Genomic DNA, 12969 nt, shown 5'->3' with positions numbered 1-12969 from the left:
ACACACCTTGGTTGAGGTAACGAATCAGAAACGGTGACAAGAACAGCTGTTAATAGAGTTTGCTAGAAATTCCGGTCAAACTAGTGTGGGGTCCTAGGCCCACGGATTGTAATGGATTTTCCATAGAGTTCTAGACAGACGGCTTTTCAACGATTGGCGCTGAAGAAGTTTTGAACACGCCCCACAGCTTGAGTGCCACAGCATCTCGGCGTGGCATTTTTTTCAGTAGATTAGATAGTTTTCCTAGTGGGGAGGAAACTTTCGACCCTCTTTTACGATCGCCATAGGCAATTTTGACTAGCAGGGATGGATACTATATAAAGCCTTAGTGTCCAATACTTCCCTGGATAAGAAGTCATTAACTTCTGGTTCTATCGGTGTCAATACAAGGAGGGCACTTGACCCACCCCTAAAGTTCAGAGTGAATATTGAAATTCACGTTTTCGGAAAAAACTTCGGTGTCAAATGCCCTCCTTGACTACATGGAGACAATTACTCTCGGTGACACAACGTAGTGACCGACTCCTTAACGTAGTTGACGCATTTCCCGTAGGTTGGCAAGAATTGCAATAAAACCTGGAAAACAAAAATGGCAACGCATTGTACGTTTACGTGGCTTTTAAACATAATATTAGTAAAATACTTTTGCAATCTAATTAAAATTACTACAACAATGGTGATTTAAGTTTAATCTTGTTTATTCGAGTTAATATTTGTAGTATTTTACAATGCAAGAGGGATTAGTTTCTCGAGTGTATACGTAGACTATATTTTAAAGCGATATATTCGATTTTGTACACTTCACCATTAGGCCCACCTCATTAACTCCCAAGTAGAATGTGGAGTTATTGGCTGACATTTTCCCAAACTAATGAGGGCTTCGAACCGTTCCAATATTCTTCTAAATTGGGTATTGATTGAAAACGAAAGGCTACTAAGTACCCAAGAAGCAAAATCTAGATAATATTTCGTTAAAAATACACCTACCTTCTCAAGTAAATTGATTACAATTAAGATTACAATCGCCACTGCATTGTGAAGCTGTAACGTTTCACATTATTGCTCGGGTTCCCGACTATCTTTGACCAAGACTATTGAATTTTCCACCCGCGATGCATGACGGTTATTAAGTATTTATGTACTGCGAATTTTCCTCGTTAAATTACGCATAGCTTACTCAATCTCGCGTAGTGGGGCCTGTAGAACCGAAGGCATTGCGTTAAGTAACATACCTCCAATATTAATTTTCGTGACCTTTGAACTAGGCCGTTTTAAGAATGTGGTTTCCTTTAGTTTGCGCGCAAAACAAGACAGGGGAAACTGCCTTCACTCTTTGTTTCTCACTCGGCTACATATTTTTTATAGGTGATTATCCGAATTTGTGAAAGCTTATATAGCGCCAGATCGAGTGGGCTACGCGTAATTGCGAATGGACAAACGAAAGCTTGTTTAGTTCACGTGAGATAATCGCCCGTGGTCATGAGATAGTATGGATTTTTGCCATAATAAGTGGTCAAGAAACGTTATGGATTATTTTATTTGGATAGCAATTCTATTCACAACTTTCGGGTTTAAATATTTCCGTAAACGAGGTCGACTAGAAAGAGTTCTTGAAATATTTTCATTGCCATTCATTTAATAATTGTCATTATTAAATCTTTGGAAGTAGGAATGGAGAACAGAGTAATGTGGGCGCGCGTCAAAGTCATAGCGACAGAGGTAAAAAAGAATTACTTATTTTTTCGCCGTCACTGTCATCAACGTCATCAAAACGTAGTTTAAGTCAGCCAGCCAATAAGATAATTTCAACTTTTCGTTACGTGTTGGAGGGAGGGACTCTATACTGGGCGGCTATGAGTCGGACTGAAGTAAATACAAACCTTGACTCCATTCCTACTTCTAAAATTAAATCTATCCCTGGCTATAACATATTTAAAGTAAAACACTTTCCCGAGGAAATTGATTACAATTAGCTTTTTCACTGCATTGTGAAGCTGTTAACTACAGTTCACATTATTGCGCAGGTTCCGGCGTAGGTTTGGTCGAGAATATTGACTTTGCCAATATGACGGTTATTGAATATTGTACGCACGCGAATTTTCATTACACGCATAGCCCACTCGTTCTTGCGCTATAGGGAAAGTTCGATTCCAATAAAAATTACTTTTGAATCTTTGATACGCTTTTCTTTTAAAATAATACCCTGTAATTTGATTCTGTTGAACCACCAGAATCATCGTAAATACCACTTTCTCCCATTTACGAAACGTTTGAATTTCCCGGAGATAAGCGGAGGTTCTGGCTTCTTTGTCGATTGAATAGGCGAGAAGTTCGCAATCGTTAGCTCAAGATCAGGTGGGCTATGCCAGATTGGGAAAAAACAGGTTGCCTAGTTCACGCGAGATAATTATACGTCGGCATGAGTTGGTATGGATTTTTTAACTATTAAAGGAGTTACCCTGCGCAAGACTATGAATATTTACTGGGTTAACAATTGTGTTATAGTATTGTTATTCAAGTGCTGCAATATTTTGGCTTTGTCGTAAATTACTTGACCTATTCTCGATTATTTAGACTAGAGTATTATAGACCAAAAAAAAATGTTTTTAACTTTTACTAGAATCGGCCCCTTTTGTGACCTCCTCCTTCTGCTAGCTCTTCGTAGTACTACCAAGAGCTGCACAATTCGGTAAAAATAATCGTCGCTTTGGAAGAACTATTTTGTACATTTTTAAAATGAACTTTTAAAGGTCACTTGTCCCAACTACTCGGCTATAAAGAGTTGTATGCTTAGTGTACACTGTGAAAAATAATGTTTTATAAAGGGTTTAATAAATATGAAGATACCATTAAGGGTTTGACTACGGCACATAAAGGGATTAAGCGAAGAATTTGCTTTTCCCACCAACCCATAATGGTTTAGTAGTTTTTGACGCCATTCCATTTATGGTTTTAAAAACTTACAATACCCTAATGGGTGTTATTATGGTATAAATATAGACTGTTAAGGGTATTTTTTTTAATTTCAGCTTGCACTAGAAGATCAAAGCTAAACTATGTTTAAAAATTATTTATGCATATTGCATCATAATTTTACAAATTTCTCTAAAAGAGTTATTTCGTTCCTTAGTTAACGCTCATGCTTTTTTCGGAGAAAATGCTTTTATTGGTTATTGGTCATCATGCTGGTAGTAGATAGTTAAATAAATTTACGAGAGGGGGCGGTTCTAGGTTTTGATGCTTCAAATTCAGCAATTAACAAAATACATAACAATTTCACACTATAAACTTGCAATTTTTTTAATTTATAATAATACAATAGTAATCTGTAATTTAAAATAAACAACAGTTTTCAATAGTGTTTTCAGTAGATGGCACTACTTTGACCCAAAATATCTTCATAAATACACAGTAAAACCAAGTAAGACTTGGTTTGGAAGGGTGTAGGTGTAGGTCGCGCTCTATCTTTTCATTTCTGTAAAACCCGTTTTGACCTGCCTTGCCTTCTACTCCTTAAGTGCACGTTTAAAACTAGTCGCGATTCTAGGAAATCCCATCCCTCTGTCCAAAGCATGCAGATCCAGGAAATGGCATGTCAATGTCAAAGGGGTTGCCAACCCCTCAACCTTGATTTAGTTTGAATTATAGGTTAGTTATACTTAACGAAAACTTTAGATGGAAAAATATACATTTTAAAATTTATTTTCAAAGTTTTGAAATCTTACATTTTAGTGGAATATATTTTAAATACAATATACCTATTATTCGGATAATGAATTAATTAAACTAACTACTTATCAGGTTGATTTCTCTCTTAAAAAGGATAATAAAACTTTCCATCTATTATACATAAAATTGATAAAAAGGCTTTTAGACTTTTGAGCTGCTTACAGGTTTTGACCTAAGTGCGATATAAGAATTCTGATCAATTTCATACGAGTCTAACAATTCGTATTGTTTTCCTCCCCCGCAATGAGGATTTCCCATTTATCATTTATTTCTTTGATTGCGTAAGCATGCAAATGATGGTTAAAGCTTAAAGTTTCGTATATAGTGCCGGCCATTATCAGAGACATATTAAAATAGAATAAGTACTTAATTTTAAAGAAGCATTTAACGGTATTTCGTTCAATTTTAGATATCATGAAACAATTATTTTCATAATATACATTTTCAAAGGTTGCGTGTGACAATGAATAAATTTTGTCAGGAATATCGTCACAAGTAGGCATCAACTTCACCTTCTTACCTTAATGTATAAAATTATGAAAAACGAGATTCCGGAGTACATTCGCAGTATTTTCAATAATTCTCTTAATGGTCCAAAGAAACATTTTACAAGAGGCAGTGTCCAAAATCTATATGTCGAGAACACTAAGAATATGTATAGTCAAAAAAGTATAAAATCCAGAGGTGTAAAACTATGGAACACTTTGCCGGAACCAATTAAGAAATCAATATCAATTTCTGTATTTAAACGTGAACTCATAAACTACTTTAAAACTAAAACTTAGATTTTGAAAACTTCAATGATTGTATATAGATGAATAACAAATCTGTAACTTAAAATTAACGTAGCTCACGAATTAATATTGACTGTACATGGAAATTAATTATTTTAAAACTCAAAAACTTAAAATTGTAATTTAAAACTGGACTCCCTTGTAAACCAGACTCTAGCCTGAATGGGAAAATCCACGAAATAAAGCTTATTATTATTATTATTATTATTATTATTACTTAAAATGAGTTTTAAAGGGGTAGGCGATAAATCTTTTGAAATAAATTTTCCAGACACCGCGCTTTGCAAACTATTTGGCTGTTCGTCTAACATATTGTAACACTGCAAATACTGGTGTCGAGAAGTCAACGTTTTTGTTATATTTACGCAGTAATTAGACGATCTAGCAATTTTCTTAAAGTAACTGTGCTTGCTTTCGAAGCGCTTACAGGAAATGGTTTTCAGAGGCCCGTATTTCAGATATGCTTTTGGATAATGAACTAAGTAGTGAAATTTTGGTGTCAACATTTCGCTACCAATTACGGAATTAACAGAATTCAAAAAACTTTCAATTAGGTTTTGTAACTTTGGGATCATATTTACGTGTAAATGAGTCGCGTAGATATATTCTACAATTTCTCTCAGCTTAATATAAACGTCCCAATGCAAGTCATGTTCCTTTGGCAAAAATTCAAAACACATGAATTGGAGGAGTCGGAACAAACAAAATATCTCACTAGAGGACCCTTTCAAAGTCCCTTTTCCCACTATTGCTGCTCTAATTTGTGTTTCTGGACGGCTTGACTCTGTTTTTCCAAATCGGAAAGCTTTAATAATTTCGTTAATCTTTTCTAGGGTTAAATTTGAATTGCTCAATATATAGTTTAGAATGTGTTTTAAAATTCTTGGCATAATTCCTTCTTTTAGATCATGCATTGGATCTGGCGGTAATTATTGAGTGAGGTCGAATCCATTTATTTTCATGAGAGGGCTTTCACACCTAACCCCATACAACGTTTTTTCATTAGGATCTCTCGCTATACCTCTTAGGTGATATTTGTGGCGGTCCAATGTTCGCAACTGTAACTGGTTCTCTTTTAAATTAGTTGAAATCTTTTCTTTGGTTACCATGCAAAATCTGCATATCCTTCCTGAGTTAAAACGAGCGTTAAAACCGGCAAGTTTGTGAAGACCTAAGTTATCTCCAGAAACAATTGAAACTGTAGCTGTTAAATGGACCCCTTGACGTTCTACATAAATTCCTTCACTGGCCAATTGATTTAAATCATAAATGAGCGGCTCTAAAACTTCGTGCCAACCATAGTTCTCAATGTCTATCGATTTCGCCAAAAACACTAGATTTATGTCACTCAATTTTGATCTATATTTTGGGTCTAAATTCAAAACTGAAAAATAACATCCCGTTATTTTAAATTTACCTCGTTTTGATCCGAGAGGGTTAACTATTTCGAAGTCGTCTAAATATATTTGTAATTCTAGGGTTTTTAACGAAAAACTAGAATTCTTTTCAAAAATCGTATTGGAAATTTCACCCTGAAGAAAGTGTCCAACGCACTGATCTGGAATTTTTGACAAATCTATATGTTTTTGCATCTGCAAATCCGAAGAATAAAGTTTTTGAAGGACTTTAGTAATAGGAACGTAATGAAAATGACACTTGTTATTTTTGTCAATCGATTCTTTAAACGTAATTTCAATAGGTTCTATTAATCCATATTTTGACTTGCAAACATCACTTATTTTGTAGTTCGAGTTAAGGCTTTCGAACGCCTCTACAACTTCTATGTTTTTCGAAAACAATTCGTTTTCTTCTATGTTTATATTTTTTAAGCGAATGACAGTTAGCAAATTCTCCCTATTTGTAGATTGAATTTGTTCGCAAAACATTAAGAGATCATTAGCCAGTGATTGTACAACGGTTCGAGGAAGATTACGAGCTTCTCGATATTTAAGGATAATTTTCAATATCGTTTCTCGAATTTCGGGTGGTTTTAAATATCTCTCATTCCTCTCTTCAAGATCTTCATCAAGCCCTTCATCATGTTCAACTTCATTTTCAGATACACTTGCATTTCCGGGTTGTTTAAAATCACTGGGAGGAGCGAGTGTTGCTCTGGTAGAATTAAGTTCAATGTTTTTATGTTTATATCGAACACGTCGATGATACGATTTGATTTGAGTGAAAGATCTTCCACAATTTTCCAGTCCGCAAATAATACTGAAATTACGATCATGAGAAGGCTTGTTAAGCATATGAGTTAAAAGAATACCAAAGGTTTTCGCGGAAAAAGTACATCTAACACAGCTATATAAACTGGATGACGACATGATGCATGTTCTATAAACGATTTTCTTAGCTTTTAGGTAAAAGAAGCATAAAAGAGATTTTATCGATAGTTTTCGACACAAGCGCGAACGAAAAAAAGAAAAAAAAACAGGCGTTCGCGTTAACTTGACAGTGAAGATTTTCCTAATCAAGGACATCACTGAATGTACAGTTCCATGTGAAACGTTTTTCTTCTAGTCAACTAATCCTGCGATATTTAGTCAAAGCGCACTTTTCTAGGAACAGGGGGGTCTAGAGATAATGGGTCGCAACATGGCCCCAGGCACAAGGGCTCTGAAGAAACTCGAGCAGATTTTTGTTGAGTGCCGAGGGAATGATTCATTCGTGAAAAGAGCGGGGGTAGTAGTTTAACTCCTTCCTTTTACTAGTTAGTTTTTCGATCTCGGCGGAAAACCTTAGCATTAAAATTTCAGAATTTCGGGTTTGCGGTCTTCGTAAGTTGGGCTCAACTGTTTCAGTATGGATTCAAACGGAATTATGTTATTATTGTGCTTCGGCGAACAAAAGAAGAAAATACGAATTGAAGACGAGACGTTTTCATCATTTTTGGCTCATCTGAAAAGCGATGTAACGTTGCGAGACTTTGTAGGACCTGACATAATATATCAGGTAACGTTACTTTGGAATTTATGCAATAATTATTGCATTAAAGGCGGGAATACGGTCTGTCTATAATGTCTTCAATCTTTTGAAAATTACTAGGTCTATGACGAAGATTTTGAAGACTATGTAGACTTGGAACCAAATAGCATTTTAAAAAACAAAACGAAAGTGAAAAATATTTTAAAGGTAAAATATTTTATATTCAATACGTAAAATACGCAGACCAGGCATACTTTCGTGACTTATTAGTTTATAAAGTAAGGGTAGCACATGCAAAATTTCCGGTCAACGGTGACTACAAACACACCACTAGTCTCATGGTTGTGTGGCTTGGTCTTAAAACTTCTTATCACTCACAGCACGCAAACGCGAATGCGGCCCTTCGCCTCGATGAAACAAGGCTAGTGTACGGTACTGCTATGGATAGAGAATGCGCATCCTTTATCCATGGTACTGCCTGTGATACACCCTTAAATGTAGTTTAACCTTTTCTGTGCCAAATATTACACCTTCTAAGGTTGAATTCTACTACACGGCATTTACGAGGTCACCTCCCAACCCACCCCCATTTTTAGACTAGTTTTGTCAAAGTTACATAAATGGACGTTCCAATAGAGATGTCAGCCAGCTGCAAATATTACAAGATGACCCCGCCAGATTAGAGCCCCAACGTTTTTAACACTCCAGCTATCGATAACATTTAAATTGCAAAACATTCTACTATCTTTGCAATAAGTATAAGTTAAATGAAACCGTATTAATTTAAAAAAACTCAAATAAACTACAACGTAAAACAGCCCTAGATGCGCTACATTTCACGGTATTAAAATGATTACGCGTGAACCTTAAGTAACCCTCAATCCTCTCTTTATTAAAATCACCAAAACAGCTTTGCTCTGTAACTGATCTTATAATTCTGAACAGATAGAGAAAGATACAAATATTTGGTTCGATGAACATCTAAACTGATTTTAAATAACCCTTATAGGTATCCACATCATAAAGTAGTTGCAGAAAAATTGGTAATGAAATACCCACACTTGAAAACGCAACCAGGAGAAGGTCATGTACGTATCTTTATGGATTTTATGAAGGTTAGAATTTGAAAAATTCAATTGTTTGTATTTCAAACAGATAAATGCACACTACTATTTCAATTATAGCTTCAAAAATAAGCCTAATTTTTCCCTTAATTTCATTATCTTAGTATAATAATGGTTGTGATGTTGCTTAACAGGAAATATGGTACCACATGTTGCGGTCAAAATTTAAAAATTTTCGACAAAATCTGACAAACTTTAAGATTGTGGACGATCACAGAAAAAAATATGGAAAAGATTCATATAAAAATGTTAAGCAAAACATTTCTGGTTCAAATATTGATACTATCATAAATGTGGAAAGAGTTGAGGTACTACTAATGCATTATTTGACGCTTGTGTTCTATTGATTGATTCGTTTAATTTGAAAATATTATAAACATCAAGAATAAAACTACTAGCTTCAGAAATTTCTAAAATTAGCTTTTTTTATAAATATCCTCTGCAATAGATATTAAATTATATATTTCATTTGAAGTTAAACGATATGGATTGCTTCGAGGATGAGGACAGTATTGCCGCTCATAAATTGATGATGATCAATGAATTAAATAGAACGGAAATCGACTGGGAGGTTGTTGATACAAAAATGGACAAAACATTTTCTGATAGGAGACACTATTTGAAAGTGGAAGCGGTTGATAAAGTTTTGGAAGCATATCCAGCGCTTTCAGACGCCCGACAAGTAATAATTTAAATATATATTGGAATCAACTGAAACATGAATAATATGGGGCATTTTTTAAAGTTGTCATTGGAATTCGAACGAATAACTAAAATTAATATTCATAAAAAACTGGATGAACTGTTAATGAAATATTCCGAAAAACTTTGGGTTTTGACGAAGAAAGGAGTTAATTTAAAAGCTGAAATCTTGTCCGAACTAAAAAAAGAAGAGAATCCCGAAAAAATGCAAAGTAATTTTCAGTTTCTTTTAAGTACTTGAATTTCTTATTAATAATAATAACGATATTGCATCACTTGCTAGGTTTGAAGAGATCTCTTTCAATACTCCTTATACCAGGCAGGTTTAAAGAAAACCACGAAAAACTGTTTTTCCCGAGCGGCGACCCTACCAGATTTCCAAAGGTGCCAGTTTTGATTTACTCCGGAAATAAAATATTATCCGAGTCAAATTATGAACTGTACATCGATCGTAACAAAGTGACTGAGGCGTGCGAATTTGCAAATGCAGTAACTATTCTCGTCGCCAGTTACTGGATATTTAACGTGGAATATCCATCTGAACTTTTTAAAACTTTCTGTTTCATAGAATCATTATTTTTAGAATGAAACTTCACCCATTGCCCGGCGCAGGTGAACAAACTCGTAAACTCATTTAAAAAATAAACTTCTTTGTAAAAATTTCACGCGATGTATTAATTATCTACTAAATCGAAATTTCATAAATATTTTGTTTAAGCTTTCTGGTTAAAGTGGGGAGAGGGTTGATATCGAAGATTTTTGAAAAGGGGTATTGTCCTACTTGGGTCAAAAATAAATCCCATAATAGTTTAGTTAAACACCTTTGAAGGGTTTAATACAAGGACTTTTGCGGTCAATAAAATACTCTCTAAAGTTTAAAAATATACCATATGAGTGACAAATATGGTGTGCGAAGTATTGACGAAATTCCGTATTGGTGCTGAAATTCAACCATAAAAGGTGTAATTCAAAACTCAATTTGGAAGGAGTTCAAACCGTTTAAGTACAGGCTTTAGACCTTAAAGTGGCTAATTCGAGAACGCCAAGGGAAAAAAGGAAACCTACTGGGGTTGAAGAATGTTCTGTTATAAAACCCTAAAGGGTTCAATATAAAATCATATTGGGATGAGTTTCATTCCCTAAATGGTTGGAAAATTAACCGTTTGCATTCTGATTATAAACCAATGAAGGGTTTAAAAATATACCATAGTGGGTCGAATATGAAACCTGTATTGAAAAATTAACATACCAAATATGTTCCTGAATTAAACCATTTACGGTTTCAAAATTAGGAAAATCAAACCCAGAAGGATCTAAAACTAAACCACTGATGGATTGATTTTCTGACAAATCTGACCAAACCCTCTTTGGTTTAAAACCAGACCCTTATTTTTCATAGTGTATTTGATGACAGACTTTTATATTCATTAATGATAGTTAATTTTGATTTAAATTCTTGGTTTTACACGAATACATAATTTATTGAAGCTATAGTGTTAAAATTGAAGCAGAGTTTGGTTTGGTGTCGGTGCATCTCTCTTTGTAAATACCCAAAAGGAGACGGCTACCGTTTCTCAAAGGTGGACCCTAAAGAGCTGACCAATTTAAATGGTTTCAAAGTTTCAAAATTGTCGTCTTCTTGAACGGCGGACTTGAGAACGTTTTTGATGTTCGTTTCTGAACGCGAATATTGCGTGAACGGTGAAATAAGTGACCGAGGGGACGTATCCGATGATCAGGAGGGCAAATGTTGATTTTGCCTCGACAAAACTCAGAACAGATTCCGCGTCTTGCTCCAAAGTTGGACGAAAAGTGTATTGGTCCAATTTGCACTGCATCTCTTTTGTCTCAATTTCAATCCATTTTATTTCTTGCATTTTGATTAATCTGTACGCCAATGCTATTAGAGGAAACCTAGCTGTTACTGACGATGCAATTTTCGCTTACTTCCGGTTAATGTAATCCTTGCAAGCGGGGGATATGTCGGGCGAGTGTAGGAATCCAAAGTTGGCCGTGAAGATGGGTGGTCCCTCATGGACCCTGTCGGTTTCGGTCAGACTGAGGAAGACCGTATCTACCAAGAGTAAAGAGCTTTTGATGATGAAAAATGCCCAGTGTTTAGCGTCATGCACTCTGTCGATGGCTTTGCCGATTTCGTTCATATACAAGAGTTGGTCCTTTTCCTTCAATTGTCTCCTTAAAAACCGGGCTTTCGGGTCCAAGGACGTCTGTCAATTAAATACCAGCTCTCGTTGGTTAAAATGCAACTTTACTCGTAAACAGGTGGTTGATGTCCCTGGATGTCATGAGACTTGATCTACTGGTGCAGTGAATACTATTAATTATTTCAATGGGCAACTCCCCGTCAACAAGATGCGTGGAGCACATGCGGTTGTCCTGGTGAATAAAGATTGCCCTTTCCACAAGTATCTTTAACCGATCTCCGGCTTTTATACTGGTGCGTGCACTGGCGCCGCAAATGAAGCAAGTCTTTGAATGTGGCCTGATAAAACTTTGGTTTATGGTAATGGTGTATGACTACGTGTTACTTGCGAAACCGGCTGTTCTTGTGACATCGTTGGTACTGCTTCTTCAAAACCCGCCTGCCTTCGTACTTGTGATGTTGGTTGGATTGGTACTAGTAAAGGTGATACGTCTGGTACTTGCGACGTGAATGGTTCTGGTACTTGTGAAGCGAATGGTTCTGGTGCTTGTGAAGCGAATGGTTCTGGTGCTTGTGAAGCGAATGGTTCTGGTGCTTGTGAAGCGAATGGTTCTGGTACTTGTAAAGCGGATGGTTCTGGTACTCGTGACGCGGATGGTTTTGGTACTCGTGACGCGGATGGTTTTGGTACTCGTGACGCGGATGGTTTTGGTACTCGTGACGCGGATGGTTTTGGTACTCGTGACGCGGATGGTTTTGGTACTCGTGACGCGGATGGTTTTGGTACTCGTGACGCGGATGGTTTTGGTACTCGTGACGCGGATGGTTTTGGTACTCGTGACGCGGATGGTTTTGGTACTCGTGACGCGGATGGTTTTGGTACTCGTGACGCGGATGGTTTTGGAACTCGTGACGCGGATGGTTCTGGTACTTGTGAAGCGAATAATTCCGGTACTTGTGACGTGGATGGTTCTGGTACTTGTGAAGCGGATGGTTCTGGTGTTTGTGACGCGTATGGTGCTGGTACTCGTGACGCAAATGGTGCTGGTACTCGTGACGCGGATGGTGCTGGCACTCGTGACGTGGATGGTTCTGGCACTCGTGACGTGGATGGTTCTGGTACATGTGAAGCGAATGATTCTGGTAATTATTACGTGGATGGTTCTGGTACTTGTGAAGCGGATGGTTCTGGTACTTGTGACGCGGATGGTGCTGGTACTCGTGACGTGGATGGTTCTGGTACCTGATTTACGGGTTTTGTTGGTGTAGGCGAGGGCGATGATTTCCAAGAGACTTGACCGCTACTGTAGGACGATTTGGAAGCATTTAAGAACGTTTGAAACTATCGCGATAATCCGGCGCATTTGAAACAAATCTTTGTCGTTGTGCCGTTAATTGCAAATGGTAATAAGTCCTTAGTGAAACGGAGAAAACGCGCGAAACTAGCAACAGCGCGAGTAGCTATACGTCTACTTATAGTATTGTTAACCTTCCGGTTACACGCGTAGCATTTGTTCTGAGCATAGAC

At 36.6% G+C, this 12969-nt stretch overlaps 2 protein-coding genes across 2 annotated transcripts; one reads left to right on the top strand and one right to left on the bottom strand.

The window, feature by feature from the left end:
• Positions 1-4633: 4633 nt before the first annotated feature.
• Positions 4634-6775, bottom strand: LOC149650636 (uncharacterized). The gene is made up of 3 exons (XM_089849119.1): positions 5941-6775; positions 5545-5835; positions 4634-5442 (listed from the first exon to the last, which is right to left on the bottom strand). The coding sequence occupies exons 1-3, from the start codon at positions 6773-6775 to the stop codon at positions 4634-4636; spliced, it is 1935 nt and encodes a 644-aa protein (XP_089705245.1).
• A 2284-nt stretch (positions 6776-9059) lies between these two features.
• Positions 9060-9893, top strand: LOC149650635 (sterile alpha motif domain-containing protein 3-like). Its single transcript, XM_089849118.1, has 4 exons — positions 9060-9257; positions 9321-9489; positions 9561-9766; positions 9861-9893. Exons 1-4 carry the CDS (start codon positions 9060-9062, stop codon positions 9891-9893), a joined length of 606 nt encoding a protein of 201 aa, XP_089705244.1.
• The last annotated feature ends 3076 nt before the right edge of the window (positions 9894-12969 follow it).

This window comes from Phalangium opilio, unplaced genomic scaffold (genome assembly GCF_054372755.1).
Source record: "Phalangium opilio isolate 3A_F unplaced genomic scaffold, DU_Popi_V2 ptg000085l_1, whole genome shotgun sequence".
NCBI lineage: Eukaryota > Metazoa > Arthropoda > Arachnida > Opiliones > Phalangiidae > Phalangium > Phalangium opilio.
The sequence above is the reverse complement of the archived record's forward strand: the minus strand, read 5'-3'. Positions and strand labels throughout refer to the sequence as shown.

Bases quoted from the DNA above. Each gene is read 5' to 3' on its own strand.
- LOC149650635 (XM_089849118.1), top strand. From the start codon at position 9,060: ATGGATTGCTTCGAGGATGAGGACAGTATTGCCGCTCATAAATTGATG. The intron at 9,258-9,320 runs GTAATAATTTAA...CATTTTTTAAAG, and splicing joins CGCTTTCAGACGCCCGACAA to TTGTCATTGGAATTCGAACG. The intron at 9,767-9,860 runs GTAACTATTCTC...CATTATTTTTAG, and splicing joins CGTGCGAATTTGCAAATGCA to AATGAAACTTCACCCATTGC.
- LOC149650636 (XM_089849119.1), bottom strand. From the start codon at position 6,775: ATGCTTAACAAGCCTTCTCATGATCGTAATTTCAGTATTATTTGCGGA. The intron at 5,836-5,940 runs GTAAATTTAAAA...CGAAATCGATAG, and splicing joins CCCTCTCGGATCAAAACGAG to ACATTGAGAACTATGGTTGG. The intron at 5,443-5,544 runs GTATAGCGAGAG...AATTACCGCCAG, and splicing joins CCACAAATATCACCTAAGAG to ATCCAATGCATGATCTAAAA.